We start from the raw sequence: 19696 nt of genomic DNA on the forward strand, positions 1-19696 counted from the left end.
GAAACACCAGAGGCTAATGAACTTCACTAATAATTGAAGCAACATACATTAAACAATAAGATACCATTTTTTACCTATCAAAATGACCAAGATATTCAAAATAATGATACCCCACGTTGGCAATGATGCAGAAAAAGACATTCTTCTATAATACTAGAGAAAATTGGGACAGGTTTTCAGGTGACCCATTTGTAATAGGTTTCAAGAGCTTTAGTATTTCTCAAACCCTTTGGGACAGCAATTCCACTCCTAGGAACTTACCTAAAGAAATAATCATGTGAGCAGAGATGACACCATTTTTAGTTGTGAAAAAATGGAAACATTCTACCATATCATAATAGGAGAGCAGTTAACTCAGGTATGCCCAGAAACTGGAATACTATGAAGTCATTTAGTATGATGATGTAGAGTTTTTACTGTCAGATATGTTTCCACAAATATTACTAATAAAGAGTAAAATAATCGCAGATACTACCCAGCTATAAATCTGAGGAAGCTCATTATGTTCTGATTTGGCGTGGTATTCATGATATATTTAAGTGAAAAAAGTTAGGAACTAACCACCATGTGCACTATGCTGTCTGCCATGGGTATGTAAAAGAAAAGGGAAAGAACACTTACATGTACTTGTTTGTTTATGCATAAAACATCTGTGCAAGAACAATAAAAAATTAATGATACTAACTAAATGTTTCTGGGAGGAGGAACCGGGCTGCTGGTGGAACAGAAAGGAAACACTTCACTGGCTACTTCTATTCTTTATCTATTTGAACGAACCTGAAATAAAATTTTTCAGTTAAGGAGTAGAAAAATCCAGGTCTCAAAATAACACATAAGGCAGGGTCCCAAATTTTTTTGTTGGGGGGGGTGGGGGATGTTTGAGGCAGAAGACAAGAAGATGGGCAGAGAGCAAGCAAAAGCAAAAGATTTGAGCAGATTGGCAAGCAGGGGATGTGTGACAGGAAGAGTGAGGGAGAGGGAAAAGGAGAGAAAGTCCAAAGCAGACAAAACTGGTAGGTCTCTGTATGGTGTGATTAGGAAATATTTATTTTGCTATTTCCCCAATAGACAAGTGCTAAGTTTGCAGTAAGAAAATAATTTACTTAACAAAAACTACTTTCACGTCAAACTCTTATGCTACGGCAACTTCCATGTACGGACTCACCATGTGGACTAGCAAAACTGGCCCCTGGTCCTATTGAGAGTCCATGCGAGGATGGGGGAGGAGTTGGAACAAATGACGCTGGTGATGGGGCTCTCAAAGCCCCACTGGGGGAACTTGCGGCATGCAGATTTCCTAATAAATGAAAATAATTATAGATGATCTTGCAGGACACATATCATGTCCTGTTCAAGGACCCCAAGTTAAGACCCTACAAACTAAAGAAACAAGTAGTAAAGCTCCCATAAGCAGCACAAAGGAAAACTAGAATAATTTTATTACTGAAAAAGAAAGATCAATTCCACGGGGCCCAAATTCTAGGTCTTATATTGGCTAATTTAAAAAAAAATATCCAGTGTACTTTTTATTTACTCATTCATTCGTTTAATGACTAGGCATGAGAGTACACTTCACGCCCAGTATTGTGTGTGGTAGGCACTGGGGATGTAGCAGATAATGAGACAAAAATTCCTGTCCTCGTGGAACTTATATTCTAGTGGAATGAGAAAGACTTACAAATATATGTCAGGTAATAATGAGTGCTATTATGGAGAAAAACAGGGCAAGGTAAGAGGGCAATATTGTGCGGTGCTTGAGGTGGGTGCTGTTCTTTATATAAGGCAATTAGAGAAGACTTTGTGAGCTGAGGAATGAAGAAAGTGAAGGAAAAGGCACGAGGATATCCAGGGGATAAGATATTCCAGGCAAACAGTGGAACTAGGGGAAAGGCCCCAAAAGTAGCAGCAGTTATAAATAACATGGATGAGGCCAGTGCCGCTAGAACAGTGTGAGAGAGGGGGAAGTGGGAAGACAGGAAGTCAAAAAAGCAGGGGGTGGTCCTAATCACATGGGGACTTACAGGCTACTCAAAGGACTTAGTTCGCCCTGAATGAAATGGGAGGCCAGGAAGAGTTTGCAGCAGAGGAGTCATGAACTAATTTCTGTTCTAGAAGGATCACTCTAGCTGCTGTGTGAAGAACAGACTATAGGGCAGAGACAGGGACAGGGACAGGGACAGGGACAAGGAAACCAGTTAGAGGTTAAATACAATCATCCAGGTGAGAGATGGTTAGTGACTTGGGCAAGGGCACAGGCTGAGATGGTGAAAGTAGTTAGACTGTAGATAAATTCTAAAGGTACAGGTGGTAGTATTTGGTAACTGACTGAATGTGGATATGAGAGTCCAACATGACTCTAACAGTTTTGGCTCAAGTAGCAGGAAGGAAGGGAATGCCATTTACTGAGATGGGGTGCTTGTGGGAGGAGCAATTTGGGGCGGGTGATACTGCTGGGTTGGTTAGGAATTTAGTTTCAGCCATGGTGAGTTTCAGATGTCAACTAGACAGCTAAATGGAAATGTTGAATAGGTAGCTGGAAAATACAGGACTGGAGTTTAGGGGAGAGACCTAGATAGGAGATTTTAAAAAACGAAACAAAACAACAACCGGGAGACATAAGCTTAAATAAAGAGAGTATTTAGCCACAGGAGTAGTTTTAACTTAGAATTATGAGGGGAACTATGACTACCAAAACTATGAATAAATTCAACATTAAAATACTTGCTACATTACCATAACTATCCTCAATATCAAGTTTCAAATTCTCTATCTCTCTGTAAAACAATTTCACATTTTCATGTTCTATAATATCTAATGCAATGCCTTACATTCAATATAATATGCTGATCAATTTGATTAACTTTTAAGTGTAATTTTGATTATTTAGCTGTGTGACATGGACAAGTAACAACTTCTCCAGACCTCAGTTGCCCTCTATAAAATAGGAATAACAGGTTTCTGCCACAGGTTTGCTGTGGGGATTAAACAGCTAAAGTACTTTAAGTATTATATATGCCTATTACTATCGTTATTTCAAAATAATTATTTCTCTTACCCTCTATGTAAAGCACTCTCAGCTCTATCCTAGAAAAACTCTATCTTCCTTGCGTTCTATGCCTCTGTGTCTCCTGTTTTCCTCCTTGCTCCCTGGCTGCTCCTTCTCAAGCTCCTACATTGCTGACTGCCAACGCTCCTCGGGAACTGAGCTCACCCACCCACTTGGGCTTCAACGACCTTCGATGACATGAAAACAACTTCCAAGTCTTCTTCTGTGGTCCAGCCCATCTCTGATGAGCAGGTAGAAGATCACCTACCCAAGAAATCTGACACTTGCCTTCCTTGCTAGATAAGCTCGAGAGCAGGGCTGGTATCTGGCTCATGGATGAATCCTCAGCACCACACAGCATTTGGCACAGAGCAAGTGCTTGGGCAGAGCAAGTGCTTTAACTGAACAACGAATCGTTCAGTTAAAAGTAAATTTTGGCATCCTCAAGTAATTTTACAGTGAGCTTCATGGGGTTGTCAACAGAGTCATTTTGTTTGGACATACAGGTTGTGCACTGCCCAACTCAAAGGGGCAGGCACCGTTCACGTATTAACAGGGCCGGGCAAACTTTCTGTAAGGGGTCGGTCATCATGGTGGGAAAGCAGTCATACACACTACACAAATGGGTGTGGTGTGTTCCAATAAAACTATTTACAAAACCAGGTGGTGGGCAGGACTAGTCCCACAGGCTCCTGTTGTCGACTTCTGACAGGGATCATGTAATTAGCACTTCCTGGAGTTGGGCCATGAGTCTAGCTCTGGGTGACAACACCTCCATTTGATTTAAACCTTTTAAACTGCTCTGGAATCATGAACACAGATTTCATAATGCTGCCATAATGAATGACTGGCAAATATCTAGCCACAGACTAGAAAGGGAGTTCTCTCTGAAGTCGAGACTACATGTGCAGTACTTCTACATGTGTGTATTTCAGATTTAAAGGTGAACACGACGAGACAATAATATCTTACCTGGGGACTGTGTGTGCATCATAGATGGAGATTGGCTAACTGTGCTATGATAGGATGTAGGAGGTGAAGTAAGAGGATAAGCACCTGATGATCCTGGCTGCTTTGGAAATGGCTGAAAGAAGAAATTTAAATGTAAAATGGCCAACTGCATAGAGTATGAGTGCGATGGCTTTCCCCAATAGATAGCTCCAGTGTTGACATTTACACATTTCATGAAAATGTACAAAATACACACTAATGACACAGGCTTTTAAAAACTCCCTGATTTTCAAATGTTTTAACAATAGCAACATCCTCATTCCTGACCTTGCAATACCATTGCTTGTATTTCTCAAGATGTTTCTTGCTCATTTTATCTGTCCTAGTTTAACTGGCAGTGTTATTTCTGGCTGTATATAAAAAATAGTGCACCTTTCACTTGGTGGAGTTTTGGAGTCAATAAAATATGGTAGTTCAAGCTAACCTCTACTTACCTTTACCTTCAACTGCGGTAATGAAAACCCTAGGAAAATGTAATCCTTTCTACACTTTTTTTAAAAAAATTGAGGTATGAATCACATATAGTGTACAAATCTTAAATGTATAGTCGCATAAATTTTTACAAATGTAATTGCCACATAGATCAAGATACTGAAGAACATTACCAGAACCCCAGAGGTGTCCCTTGTACACCTTGCCTTTACCACCTCCCTAAAGGTAAGACTCCTCTGACTTCCATCACTCAAGTTTGGTTTTTGCCTGGTTTTGCACTTCATAAAAATACTCGAAGTACTCATTACATACATGGCTTCTTTTGTTCAACTTTATGTCAGCGAAATTCATCATCCTGTTGCATGTAGTGATAGTTTGCTTTCTCATTTCTGTAAAGTATTCCACTGTGTAAACATACCACAATTTATTTACTCATTCTACCGTTGCTGGGTATTTGGGGTGTTTACAATTATTTGAATATATACTTTTGCTATGAACATTCTTGTGTTAATGCATTTCTGTCATTTATACACGTAAGAGTAGAATCATTAAATCACAGGTATGCATAATGTTCAGCTCTAGCCCTCTGGAATACGGCTAAACCTCACGGCAAGGTAGGTGTACCACTTCACAAATCCTTGAGCAATAAATGAGAGATTCAGTTGCTCCTAACAGCAAAAGTTAATAAGGATTATCAATTGTTTTCTTAAAGCCACATTTGTGGCTATGGAGTTTTATCTCATTGTGGTTTTAATTTGTATTTCTGTGACCCTGAATGATACTGAACACCTTTTCTGTACTTATTAGTTATCTGTACATCCTCTTTTGTGATTACATGGGTGATCACCTGAAGTCATTTAAAGCACATGAGTCTGAGGTTAAAGGTATTTCTGGTATGGTTGATGCCATTTCTGGCACTATTTACTTCCCACCACTGGAAGCCTTGTCCTCATCACCCTCTATTACTATTTTTTCATGAGCATCTTGGGCCCACCAAGGACCCTTTGCCTTTTAAGAAAGAAGCCCAGACATCTGTAGAACCTGTTAAGTTAAACAAACGTGATGCTGCTTGGAATTTCAGCTATATCAATACCTGTTGCTGGGGTGGTGGCTGCAGTTGTGAGATTAGAGAATCCATCATATCTCCTCCTATGGGAGAAGGGGGATTATCATCCTCATTTACAGACCTTCTTCGAGCATCCTGATTGCTGTCAACAAACATATTCAGGAATGTCTAGGGATATAAACAGGCAAAATTTAGATGATTTTACCTAACTTTAAAATGGTACTTTTAATTGTTTATAATATTTTAACAGAAATAAACATATGTCTATCTCTGAAATGTAAGTTTAACACATGATTACCATTACTAGGACAACCTAAAAGAAATATTGAGGGCAGGGTGGAGGGGAATGAAGGGTGGAATAGAACAACTGTAACAGCATAATCAATTTAAAAAAATAAATTAAAAAAAAAAAGAAATATTGATCATTTTGAGGGGGGATACTGAGGAAAACTGTTAACCATAAAAACAAAATCAACACATCTAAGTTAAAAAAAATTGTATCAACTAAGAAGTATTATGCAAGCAAAAAGCTGAATAAGGAATTACACCCTGGCACTTCTTAACAATAGGTCAAAACATTTTCTTATTAGCCCTGGCTGGTGTAGCTCAGTGGACTGAGCGCGGGCCTGGGAACCAAGCAACCATGGTTGGATTCCCAGTCAGGGCACATGCCTGGGTTGCAGGCCAGTTCCCAGCAGGGGACACACGGGAGGCAACCATACATTGATATTTCTCTCCCTCTCTCCTTCCCTTCCCCTCTAAAGATAAATAAAAATATTTTTTAAAAAAAACGCATTTTCTTATTGACTTCTGAACCAAAAATGGGGGGAAAAAATCAAAAGTTGTATGTTAGGAAATTTCCTTTTTAGTGAGAATTCTCACATTTTAAGCTAGAATTAAACCATCTGTTCCCCTTTTTAATCTAATATGACTAAATCTTGAACCATCAGGAATGAGACAGTCTGTTTTATAAGATATGTCATCAAAACTAACCAAGGCTACCAGAATTTGTGTCAAATTTTTCATTAAAATTTTTTTTCTTTAAAGATTTTATTTATTTACTTTTAGACAGGGAAAGGGAAGGAGGAAGAGGAGAGAAACATCAATGTGCAAGAGATACATCGGTACACTGATTGGTTGCCTTTTGCAAACCTCTGACTGGGGACCTGGCCCACAACAACCCAGGCATCTGCCTGACTGGGAATCAAACTGGCAACCTTTCCGTTCACAGGCCCATGCTCAATCCACTGAGCCACACCAGCCAGGGGCAGATTTTCTTTCTTTTAATACTCTTTATCTCCTCAGTCTTCAAAAATATAGATTGTAAGTTTATCAGAATCATGTGAAAGCTTTTAAAAGTACATGGTCTGATTTCTAATTAAATATGATGAATTCACAACACACATTTCATCTCCCAATACTCCACCTGAAGCACGTATGAAAATATTTTTAAAGCAATAAGTGACAAAGAAAAAAAGAATGGGAAAAGAAAAAACAGCAATAAATTCTGGAGGCAGCAGAGCAGATGGTTGAATGGTATATGAACTACCCAATGTGAGGAAGTTGTATTCTAAGTAAGCAGCAGGGAAAGCCAAGAAGCAAAGCTATTTCCAGCTAGATCCCCAAAACACTTAGGAACTGGCAGCACCAGATACTGCTGGAAATAGAAATGAAGGTAAAACAAAAAAACCAAAGGACTGGATGAAAGTCTCTTTAAGAGACACTAAAACCAAGAGATATACAAATGGCCAAAAAAGCACATGAAAAGATGATCAACATCATTAATTATCAGGGAAATGCAAATTAAAACCACAATGAGATAATTACCTCACACCTATCAGAATGGTTATTATCAAAAAATACAAGAAATAACAAGAGTTGGTGAGGATGTAGAGAAAGGGGAACCGGCATGCACTTTTTTGGGGAATGTAAACTGGTACAGCCACCTGGGAAAATAGTACAGATGTGCCTCAAAAAAATAAAAAATACAACTACCATATGACCCAGCAACTACCATTTCTGGGTATTTATCCAAAGAAAACAGTAGGGGGTGTGCGAGAAGCAACCACACATTGATGGTTTTTTCTCCCTTTCTCCTCTCTAAAAATAAATAAATAAAAATCTTTAAAAGAAACCAAAACCCTCCTAGAGCCCCTGTCACTTTCCACTGAGTTAGGTTGACCTCTAGAATAACTGAGAGAAAGTGTACCATATTAAAAAGGGAGATTAAAGTTTACATACTGACTGCTGAAAACACCAGTTTCATTCTCTTATTTGACTTGCCAAAAATTGGATGCCAGACGCACACCATCTATGCAGAGACTTGGAAACTCTTCTCTTGGTGCTCAAACCAGCCCAACCAAAACATCTGACACTGGAGTCACTCAGAGAAATGGCACAAGGAGAACACCCTGTAGTGAAGACCACAGCCAACCAGTCTCACTTTAAATAAGAGCATGGTTAAGAATCACTTAATATTTGAAGAAAGATGCTAATATGAAAGGATCAATACAAAAAAAAGCAAGATGGATGAAATGGAGGTTTTGTAGGAACTAAAGAGGTAAGAGAAGATAAGTTAACCACATGCAACAGGATGTCATGAAATGACTTCTTAGAAACAAGAAAAAACTCTTGGAAATTTTTTAAAAGACAGCAAAAAAGTAACTTGGCAGAAGTGAAAAATAGAAGGAAAAAGGAAGGAAATTTCTCAGAAACAAAGAAATTAGAAAAAAAGAAAAGATAAGAAGATTAAAGGATGAGTTAAGTATGTCCAACACCAGAATAGTAGGGATATCAGAAAGAGCTGAGAAAACAAATTAGAATCAAGAAATAATACAAAGAATTTCTTCAGAACAAAAGGATGTAAGTTTCCAGACTGTAAGAGCCCACTTAGTCCCAGGAAGTTCAAGAATTTGGACAGGATTAAACTTCTTCTAGAATTCTATACCTAGCCACCCTCTCAATTAGATAAGGGTAAACTAAAGACACTTTTCATTCACAGTCTCAAATTAATCTCTCATGTACTTTCTCCCAGAAACTACTTCGAAGCATTTGACCATAAACAATTGAGTAAACCAAGAAAAAGACATGGGGTCCAAGCCACAGGGCACAGAACACAAGAGAGAAGTGAAGAAACCTCTCCCTTTGTTATCCTTCTGTAGATTCCCAAGTCAAAATTTTGCAAAAGGTCCAGAGCACTACCATTCCAGCTTAGAGGTCAGAGGACCATGGAAGACATTTCTTCAAGATGTAACTGGTAAGATATCTGACAGGGTAAAGTACTGAAGAAAGCTTGGAAGAAGAGTGTTTACGTATCCACAATAATGTGAACAATGAAATATCACTCAATCAAAATTGCTATCTAACCATATTATAAGGATAGGAGGAAAGGAAGAAGGTATTTGTGTACTGGGAATAGCAACCTACAATGTGGAAGAGGCATATAAAAACTATTAAATCCTCATCTTTCATTGTAAGAACCAGATAATGCCTCAACAAATTGCAATGTAAGCATCTATTTAGAGATAAGATATAAAGACTAAGAGAAACCGCTACATAAGAGTTGAAAAGACAGCAGGAAGAGGGCAAGAGGAGGCTGCAGGGGACTAATTTTCTAAATAAGCCATTTGGAACTGTTTGACTCCAAAATCTCCAGGGATTGGGGCCCAGGATCCCACATTTAAAAAAGCATCACACTTCTACTGATGAATCAAACCTACTCAATAATCAACGATAAAGACTACTTTTAAAGTTGTTCATAGTTGCAAATAGTGAATAGGACTCTTCAGTATCTTCTACCTTGCTCATCACAGAGAAATAAAATAAAGACATTTTATCATAAACAAACATGTGTTTGTGCTTATGTTTATAAACATAACACACATAAACATATGCACAACACTTTATTAGAACTTCTAGCACCTTCGGAATAAACTGGCAAAGATAATGTGTTAACGTGGCTACTTACTAAATTTAAACTCAAATTTGTTGCTTTTCTCCATGATTTCCCCCTTGCAGGAATGTCTGAGATCATATTTATGTTTATTCATGCTGTAACACTAAAGTCTGTTACCTTTAGTCCTGGTGCAGGATAAAATCCTTCAACTAACTTGCTATTATCAAAAAGACTATAGGCACCATCCCGTATCGCCACAACACCTCGACTCCGGCAGTATATATCAATGCAATACATGTTTCTAAAGGCCAGTCTGATGTGAGTGGATGACTGTGGCAAAATGGAGAAGCACTGGTAGGCAGTGTTGGTTCTCTGGGTCAAGCCCAACATCGGCACAGTGGGGAGTTTGTTGATGGCATTTAATGGAGCCTGAGTATCAAACAGTACCTAAAGTGAAAAACAAACAAAGTGAGAGCAGCTGGTTTCTGTACAGTGCTAAAAGCTCAGAATTTTCAATGTGTAACTTTCACAAATAAGACAATGTCCTTCCAACACATGCCATAAAACCTTCCCTGGAAGAGAATGCAAACCAGACCACTGTATTCACTTTGAATAAAAATTTCCCAAGAGCCCTGGCTGGTGTAGCTCAGTGGATTGAGCGCAGGCCTGCGAACCAGACAATCGCGGTTCGATTCCCAGTCAGGGCACATGCCAGGGTTGCAGGCTGGTTCCCTGCAGGCCAGTTCCCAGCAGGGGATGCACGAAAGGCAACCGTACATTGATGTTTCTCTCCCTCTCTCCATCCCTTCCCCTCTAAAGATAAATAAATAAAATCTTAAAAAAAAATTCCCCGAGAAAAGTGAAAAACATAAAAATGACAAAGACACCCACCCTCATCACTAACACTGACTTAATCTTATTTTTAAAGAGAAAATAAACGTAATTACCTGTAATAACTGAACCACATTTGGTGTTTTGTTGAACATTTCTTGAAGCTGATGGAGAATGGTATTGTGACAGTTACTGCAACCTGAGTTTGGACCAACAGTTCCCAAAGAAATGTGAAATTTCTGATGTATGGAATTCCATTGGATACTAATCTAAATCAAAGAGAATACATGTTTCAGAAACTGAGAAAGTAACAGATTCAAGTATCAGAATAGATCTGAATTAGACCTTTTATGAAAGCAATGCATAAGACTGGACACTTTAAATTTCAGATGTGCCGTTACTATGGACCAGTACCCTCATTGGGCATGTGTGTTAGATAGCCATAAATAAAACAGATAGCTCTAAATAAAGCAGAAAGTCCTAAAAAAATATTTTGACGAAACTTTATTTTAAAATTATCACTGGTGTTCCTAATTTTCACTTTTCTTTTGAACTGACGAAGAGTCACCCTTTAGGTGCACACCGTCCTAAAGGGAAAAGAAGCCACACCCAACACAGATGTTTTTGTTAACAGATTTTTAAACACTCAGGTAATTTCTGATATTACCTGATGTGGAAAGGTTAGAAAGAAGCCAGCTGGCTAAATTTCATACTAAAGTTCTAGAGCTTTAACATATGAGGTAGGAAAAAGACAAAAGGAAGCTATAAATTAGAGGAAATACTTTCAAAAGTAAGATAGGTTCAAACAATGTGAATGATCATGTGAGCAAAAGCACTGACGTATCATTTTGTTCAAAACCACTGAGGCATATACTTCATTATAGTAATCACATTGCTATGCAGATTTGAAATCAGTTAAGAACAAACTACAAATACCAAAAGTACATTACCTTGTCTAAAACTCAAGATTATATACCTATCAAAGGCAGTATTAATTTTTGTTTTCAATTTTAAAGAGTAAAATATTATAGTACACTATGTTTATGCCAACAAGTATTTAAAATTTACCATTTTATCTCCAATTTTTACTTGAGCCCTCAATTATCTCAAGGTAGTTTTTATAATTTTTGAATTCTTGATTTTTACAAGATTTATGGGAGGAACTTCAGTTTTAATTAATTCATATACTTACTGAGCTTCCCTTAGTAGTTCCATAACACAAGATAAGTTTTCGGTAATTATAAACACGAACTTCTGAGAAAATATTTAGATGAGCAGGTATGTCTAAATAGAAAGGAAACAAAAAGGAGAGTAAGTGTATACATGCAAAATTAAAATATTTTTTTTTGAAAAAGAGAGTATTTTGGCAATATATTCATAGATCAATGTCTCCAAATATGCTATTAACAAAAAAAAAGTAAGAAAGAAAGAAAGCAACAGCCTAAACACACTGTAGGCTTCCATTTCCATTTCTTTTTTTTTTTTAAGATTTTTTAATTTACTTATCTTTAGAGGGGAAGGGAAGGAGAGAGGGAGAGAAATATCAATGTATGGTTGCCTCTCACGCATCCCCTGCTGGGAACTGGCCTGCAACTCAGGCATGTGCCCTGACTAGGAATCAAACTGCAATCCTTTGGTTCGCAGGCCTGCGCTCAATCCACTGAGCTACACCAGCCAGGGCCATTTGCATTTCTAATAAAGGGGGAGTGGGCAAGGCTGGACATATATTGAATCAATGTAGCATAGTGGTTAGAGGTTTCAATTCCAGCTCTGCCATTTACTAGCTATTATGTGACCTTCAACAAGTTTTTTAACTTTGTGACTTGTTTTCTTCATTTTTAAAATGAATAATAATTTACCCACCTTACAGAGTGATCGTGAGGAGTAAACAAATTAACAAATGCAAACTGTTTATTTCATTGTATGGTACATAGTAATCTTTCTGTGAGGTACTACCTATTATATATATGGTATGCCTCTGTGTAAAAATTTCTGGATGCATAAGAAACTTAACAGTACTTGTCTCTGAGGGAAGGAAACTGAACTCTAAGTAGAAAGGGAATGTTATTTTTCAATAGATATACTTTTGAATTTTTTTTACAATGTGCATATTTTACTTCTTCAGTTAAAAGGGGGGGATGCTTTTTTCCCCCCCAAAAGGAAGATTATCTCATGTACCTGGTAGAGAACGTGCAAATTCCAACACACACTCATATAATCGTGCAATGCTATTCCAGTCATTAAGGAACATTTCAACCACTTTTCTACCACCAACAGGTTCGGACAACAGGTTTTCATATGTTAGATAAACATGCCGGGATGGTCCTACCGGATTAAAAAAGAGATTAACTGCAATCAGTATGAAAATAAATTCAGAAATATGCAAAGACAAAGTGTGTGAAGCATCTTACCTTGTTCCCTGGTAGAAGTGCCATTAAGTGGACAATTTGCAAACACTAACTCTGCTACCCATGTGCGGTTATTTCTACCTTGTAATCGGAAAGTGCAATCGAGGAGAGAGCGATCCAGAGCCTTCTGGGTTTCCTCATTTACACCCTTGCAGGGAGGAATTCTGGTGATAAATGAGAGCATATGAAGTATACCTCACATCACAGAAAGACAAAAGCACAATCTCCACAGTGACAGAAAGATTATCTACATTAGAGCTCCAGTTCAAACGCCCCTACCAGGCACTTTCTGTAAAAGAAGGAAGCAATTTACAGCAATTCACGGCAACTAATAGTTGTTTAACCCACTTCCATTCATTTCAACATAGGTGAGGACTCTTCACTTTAACAAAGTGATGCTTGTTTTCATCCTTAATCTTGTTATTAGAAAAATAGTACAATTCTTCAGAATGACAATCAAGGATACTGGCTTTCTACAAAATCTATTTAGAAAAACTAAGGGGGACAAAATACTTGTAAAATCACTCTTTGAAGGCAGAATGATGATACAGTGGAAAGAACAAGAATGTTGGAGTCAGGTACCTGCCTTTTTTTTTTTTTTAAAGATTTTAGTTATTTTTAGAGAGGGAAGGAAGAGAGAAAGAGGGAGAGAAACATCAATGTGTAAGAGAAACCTATCAGTTGTCTCTCACATGCCCCCAACCCAGGGACCTGGCCTGCAACCCAAGCATGTGCCCTGACCAGAAATCAGACCAGCGACCTCTTGGTTTGTGGAATGACACCCAACCATCTGAGCCACACCAGCCAGGGCAGGGACCTGCATTTTATTTTGGACTCAGCCACATTTAAACCCTCTAAATTTCAGTTTCCCAACTACAAAACGGAGATAAAAATTATAGCATGTGTCAATGACTTTAAAATATGCCAAAAGAATATATAAAATGCTTATGGTGGCTGAGATAGCAGGTATCCATATATTTAATTCCCCCTTGCAGTAAACCAAGTCTTGATCACACACTGGCAATGATAATTTCCAGGTTTATCCCCCTTCTGCTTTCTGCTGGAGAGGTAACAAATTGTGATGAGCTTCACATGTGTTAATTCATTTAGCATACATATTATCACATATAATTAGTTTTGGTGTCTTAAAATACCTACCTATTTTCCTCTTGCAGATTTTTGACTATCTTATTTGTCAGAAAACATTAAGAATACAGCTTAGCTGCTTTTTCAGTAATGGATGAAATAATGACATAACATTATTTAACTATACGTTATCCTTTAACTCACAGGGAAGGTGGATTAATTCTCAGACTTGATATGATTGTCAATATCTAAGGCAAAAACAACTAAAATAATTGGAAATATGGAATATCGATTCACACCTCTTATTCAGTATGTAACACCTAGAACAATATTAACATTTTGGGGTGGATAACTCTGTTGTAAAGAGCTGTCCAGTGCAGCCCTGGTCTCTACCTACCAGGTGCCGGGAGCACCCCCACCCCCTTTACTCAGTTAACGATTACCAAAAACGTCTCCAAACATTGCCAAATGTCCCCTAGAGGGCAAAACTACCCTGTGGATGAGAACCACTGACCTAGTATAAACAACTTAAGAGAGCAAACAAGACACACAGTTTGCACAAGGTAAAAGGAAAAAAAAACTTGGTTGGGAGAAACAAATCTATACAGTTTGCATAAAAATAGTTAACATAGTACTGAAATTTTCTCAATTAAAAATTCATCAGCACTCCTCTTAAATAAATGTGCAGGTTTTAAGTTTTTCAAAAGTTAATCTTTCATATTACATACCTTTTATCACTACCATACAAATTTTATCCAATGTTTTATTTGGAGTATTATTATAGGAATCGCATACGCTTTTCAGCATTATAGGTGTACCTGAGGACTTGCCTGTCCTTACCCTTCAAAGCCTAACCATAACCCATAAGAGATATAAAGCAAACAATTCAGATAGATTTTTAAATCTTGATTTTGAAAATATAAATGTAGTATATTATCCTCCTTTCATATAAAACAGGTGTTTCATGACATCTGAATGGTTAGAAAATGAACACACTGAAGCCAGGACATGTTCAAGGAAGACTCCTTCCAATTTATGCTCTCAGGCATCACACAACCCTGAAAAAACATTCCATGTCACCTTCTCAATCGGTGACACAAATATAATTGGCTCTACTTCAAGAAACTTGTAAAATATTTACTTGCTTTTATGGTTATAAATGTAACAGAGAAAATAAAAGTAAACTACAGGTTCTAATCTTCCACACATGATCATGCAAGGGAAAGAAAAAGATAAAACTGAACAGGTTCTCCAAAAGAAAACCCACAACTGTTACAAACTCAAAATACTATTGGGTTGGTCAAAAAGTCCATTTAGTTTTTTCTGTAAAAAGACACATATTTCATTTTCACCAATAACTGTACTAGTTTAATTTGGATATTTTGAGTACAAGGTCTGTCTGGAAAATGTCTGGCCACTGTTAATATAACAAGACTGGTTTACACAACATCCATGCAATCTGGCAGCCAAGGAGAGTGGACTGGAATGTGCATGCATGAACAATGATGATTTGTGTGAAGCCTGAACATTATTCTGAGGGAATTATTCAGATGATTCAGAAGGGTAGAGCTATGGGCAACTGGTGATTGGCAGCTTCATCACAACAACATGCCTGTTCATGCATCACATCCAGTACAGAGGTTTTTGGTGAAACATCAAACCACCCGGTGACTCACCCCTCCCTACAGCCCAGATTTAGCATCCTGTGACTTCTGGCTTTTCCCAAAAGTAAAACTGCCTTTGAAAGGGAAGAGATTTCAGACAGTTGATGAGATTCATGCTGGGGCAGCTAATGGCAATTGGGAGAACTGTGTGAGGTCCCAAGGTGCCTATTTTGAAGAAGACTGAGGCACCATTGGCCTATATATCTTGTACCTGTGTCTTCTTCAAGAAATGTCTTTATTTTTCATAATACATGGCCGGATACTTTCTGGACAGAACTTGTATGTTTGCTCTTTCCCACTATTGCCTTCTAGTGGGTAGAGGCCAGGGGTGCTGTTAAACATCTTCCAATGCATAAGACAGCTCCACAGCAAAGAATTATTTGTCCAAGATGTCGATAGCACCAAAAAACCTCACAAGCCACTTTAGACACATTTGATCAGTCACAGCACCTTCTCCATATACTGCACAAATCTTTTTTTTGTTTCAATTGCATTTTTACCTTTCTTGAAATAATAAAGCATAATATGCCAAAAATGTTGCATGTTTTCTTTCATCTTCAATATTACAATGGCTGTACCAAAATTCACCAATTGTGGTAAGGTTTTTTAAAAAATGTACACTGATAGGACAGCTGTCACAATACAATCTAACAAAATCATTCAGAATTAAGTTAAAGACAACTACAGTAAAAGCTAATTGAACTTTTGGCCAACCCAGTACTATATTTTCCAGGACAATAAATTAAACTTAACTGAAAATTTTCACCAACTCAGAAAAGTTTTTTGATCTAAACGGCTACTCCTGACTGATTTTTCTCCTATAACTCTGAGTACTGAACAAATTTAGGAACTAGGCAGATATATATGTCAGATATATATGTCAGTGCTGCTCCTTTTTGGCCATTATGTGCTGTGTGTCAGTTTCATTCTGAGGGGTTTTACAAATATCAGTAACGACATCTTGACCCTGTAGTGCAAAAGCGATGTGATCACTGAAAGTGCTAGTAAAAGAAGCACAATTATGCCAGTAAGAAAAGGGAAGAGGGTTTTATGAAGTTTGCACTTGCATGTGCAGAAGGGACTGAGTCACATAACTTACAAAAAAGAGATGGGCCTATGTATTACTTGCATCAGTTGTAAGAGGCAAGAAAACACAATGGAGAAAATGGGAAAAAAAACAAAAAACAAAAAACAAAAAAACCTCGTGGACGTGGCTGGAAGACCAGCACCACTGCCCATTATTATAATGTTAGTTCTGGGGAAGGTGGGAGCTTTACTCAAGAGCTCAAAACTGGGCATCATAAGCAGGCCATTCTTGAGACCTATGTCATTTTGTGCTGTAGACTCAAGGCTCTTCTGAGTCTGCACAAGGCAATAGGTCCATGAACCATAGCGATCTAAGGTGTTTGCCATGATACTTTCAGAGGCACATCAACGAGGCCAGTTCAATGGATTTTCAAGGAGATAAGGTGAACAAAAACAGAACATATTTTTTTAGCAAAGAGGAGAAAAATGTGCTACTTTTAAAGCTTTGAAGTATCACCTTATACTCCCATTTAATATAAACATATCTAGGACTAAAATCTTTGTAAAGGAAGAGTTTTTGAAGATTAAGTGCATTAGAGGAACTACTAATTATTAATAAATCAATGCAGGGTTATAATTTAGTAAATCATGTTTAGACATTTACTGCTTACTTTTTCTTTCTTCTTACATATCCTACACACATAATGGACAGCATGTACTGGTTAATTTATTTCTATATACTTTCCTTTTATGTTTTAAATATAAAAAATATAATCTAGGATGTAAGACTTTTAAAAAAACTATTGTAAAATGAAGCAAAAAAATAGTAAGTGCTGGCCCTGACTGGTCTAGCTCAGTGGATTGAGTGTGGGTGGTCTGATTCCCAGTCAGGGCACATGCCTGGGTTGCAGGCCAGTTCCCAGCAGGGGACACATAAGAGGCAACCATACATTGATATTTCTCTCCCTCTCTCCTTCCCTTCCCTCTAAAGATAATAAATAAAATATTTTTTTAATTTTTAAGTGCTTCCTCCTTAGATCTTAGGAGTATTATGAGTCCTCTTGAGTTCAAGAAGAAAAGGGACTTAAGTGCCTTTCATAAACAAAGCTAAGCATAAGGTACTGTAAAACTCTTAAAAATATGAAAAATAAAAATCAAAACACGTTCTTGGATGAAGATTAAAAAATATGAAAAACATAAGTAATTAATAGAGCACAAATGTTAGCATCATCTACTTATTTGAAGTTGCCAAGAAGAGTGAAAAAACAAAAACCCAAAATGCTGTATTTTAAGAAGAAGTAATTCAAAACCAAAGGCTAAATACCATATGATCTCACCTTTAACAGGAAGCTAAACAACAAAACAAACAAGCAAGCAGAAAAAAAAAACAAAGACACTGAAATAGAGACCAAGGGGATAGTGACCAGAGGGGAGAAGGAAGGGAAGTTAAGGGGAAAAAGGGGGAGGGATTTGGAGGAACAAATAGGAAGGACACAGGGACGAGAACTAAGGGGGGGTGGAAATGGGAGGGAGGGGGGGTGGAAATGGGAGGGAGGGGGGGAGCAAGGGGCGGGGGAGGCTGGGATGGGAAAAATAGACAAAAAACTGTACTTGAAAAATAACTAAATAAAATTAATTAAAAAAAAACCCCAAAGGCAATTGAGTTAAAAGTGCTACATTTCCCTATATTCCCATGGTAAGACTAGTTCTCCCAATCCTGAAAAGAATATTTCATAGAGATGGCATTAAGATAGCCAGGAAGGGAAGCTATTTCAGTTCTTCAACCCTTTATCTAGTGTGAGCACCATGACACATGGGTAGAGTATATGCCATTTGCTAACACTTCGCATCTTCCACAGAAACAAACTGATTCTCAAGGAACAAAAATTAAAGCCCTGCTGGCTGAAACTGCAGAGCTGCCATGTCTTGGTAGACATAGGAATTGAATCAATAAAAACTGCTTATAAAATTTATATTATTAAGCAACATTTAAGAAACAATACAAATGCCCCCCAAAATTGTTTTCTGCTCCAGAAAGGTTGATCTCTTAAATGGCACACTACCTTTGCAAGTCCATCCTGGTCACATTATGAAGCACGCCCCCCCCCCCCCAAGCTTTCCTTCTAAGTATCCTTCGGCCCCTTGTCCTGTATGTTTAGAACGAAGGCCTCTGCCCATCTCCCTCTGTACACTCTACCGGGGTGATCTAATTTACCAACCCAGCTCAATGATTACCACTTTGGTGATGGCTCATCTACCCGTCCTGTCCAGAACTGTCACCTGAGTTTGAGATATTTCCCTACCTGCCCAAAGAGATGTATAAGCACCTCAAACTTAGGAAAGCTCCTTCACATGTACATCATTAGTGTCCCTAATTTCAGAAAACAACAATCACCTATCATTTGGCCAAGATAAACCTAAGAGCCATCTTTGTCACCATCTCCTCTTTCTCACCTGCAACAGCAATCTAATCACCAACCAACCCTTGGATGTTTCATCTCTTAAGTCCCTGTGGAACATTCCCTAACCCAAGCTATCGACAACTGTCATGTGAAGCATTTCAACAACTGGTTTCACACTTTTTAGTCTTGTTTCTCTGCAATTTATGCTCCACCTTGCTATCTGGGTAAGCTTTCAAAAACACCTATATATGACATCAGTTTCTGTTTAAAAACATCTGATGGCTTCTTATTACCATTAGGATAAAGTCTAAATTCCTTAAGGACACTTACAAAGCCCCAAGGGACCTGACCCCTTCTTGTTTACACCTCTAGATTCACTTCTTCCAACTCTTGCCATACTGTTCCAGGAGGCTGAGCTCTCTTGCCTCCAAACCTTCACAAAAGTAGCAATCCCTTGTGGTTAGGACCACTTACTCCCACCCTTGCTCCGTTTCCTCTAAGTCTCACATCTGCAGTCAGAGTACATACAATTGGCACTTCATCAGAGATAACTTTTCTGACTTCCAAACTAGCCCAGTTCCCCCTGCTATGTGAGCCCAGAGCTTGATGAAGGGCTTCATCAGAAATCAACCATGTCATGCAGTCACACTCAGGAAACATGTGTTGAATCAATGATAGAAATGCAGAGGAAAGACAACCTAAAATACCAAGTGGTGCTGGATCACCACTCAGTAAGCGAAAGATAATCCTGCCCCTGCCCTGACCAGTGTGGCTCAGTTGCATGTCATTTTGCAAAGCAAAAAGTCACCAGTTTGATTCCCAGTCAGGG

At 38.1% G+C, this 19696-nt stretch overlaps 1 protein-coding gene across 5 annotated transcripts in view; it reads right to left on the bottom strand.

Annotated features, from left to right (window-relative positions):
- MED14 (mediator complex subunit 14) overlaps positions 1-19696 on the bottom strand; it is a 75880-nt gene that overhangs the window by 11611 nt on the left and 44573 nt on the right. For 4 of the 5 annotated variants that reach the window (XM_053670571.1, XM_053670572.1, XM_037165347.2 and 1 more), the window contains 8 exons: positions 12693-12853; positions 12460-12606; positions 11474-11565; positions 10398-10550; positions 9628-9897; positions 5583-5723; positions 4019-4130; positions 1166-1297 (listed from right to left, as the gene is read on the bottom strand). In XM_053670571.1, coding sequence (XP_053526546.1) covers positions 1166-1297; positions 4019-4130; positions 5583-5723; positions 9628-9897; positions 10398-10550; positions 11474-11565; positions 12460-12606; positions 12693-12853 — 1208 coding nt within the window. The remainder of the gene's footprint in view (positions 1-1165; positions 1298-4018; positions 4131-5582; positions 5724-9627; positions 9898-10397; positions 10551-11473; positions 11566-12459; positions 12607-12692; positions 12854-19696) is intronic. The other variant, XM_053670573.1, reaches the window with a different exon arrangement.

This window comes from Artibeus jamaicensis, unplaced genomic scaffold (assembly GCF_021234435.1).
Source record: "Artibeus jamaicensis isolate MK-2021 breed Jamaican fruit bat unplaced genomic scaffold, CSHL_Jam_final contig_60, whole genome shotgun sequence".
Classification (NCBI taxonomy): domain Eukaryota; kingdom Metazoa; phylum Chordata; class Mammalia; order Chiroptera; family Phyllostomidae; genus Artibeus; species Artibeus jamaicensis.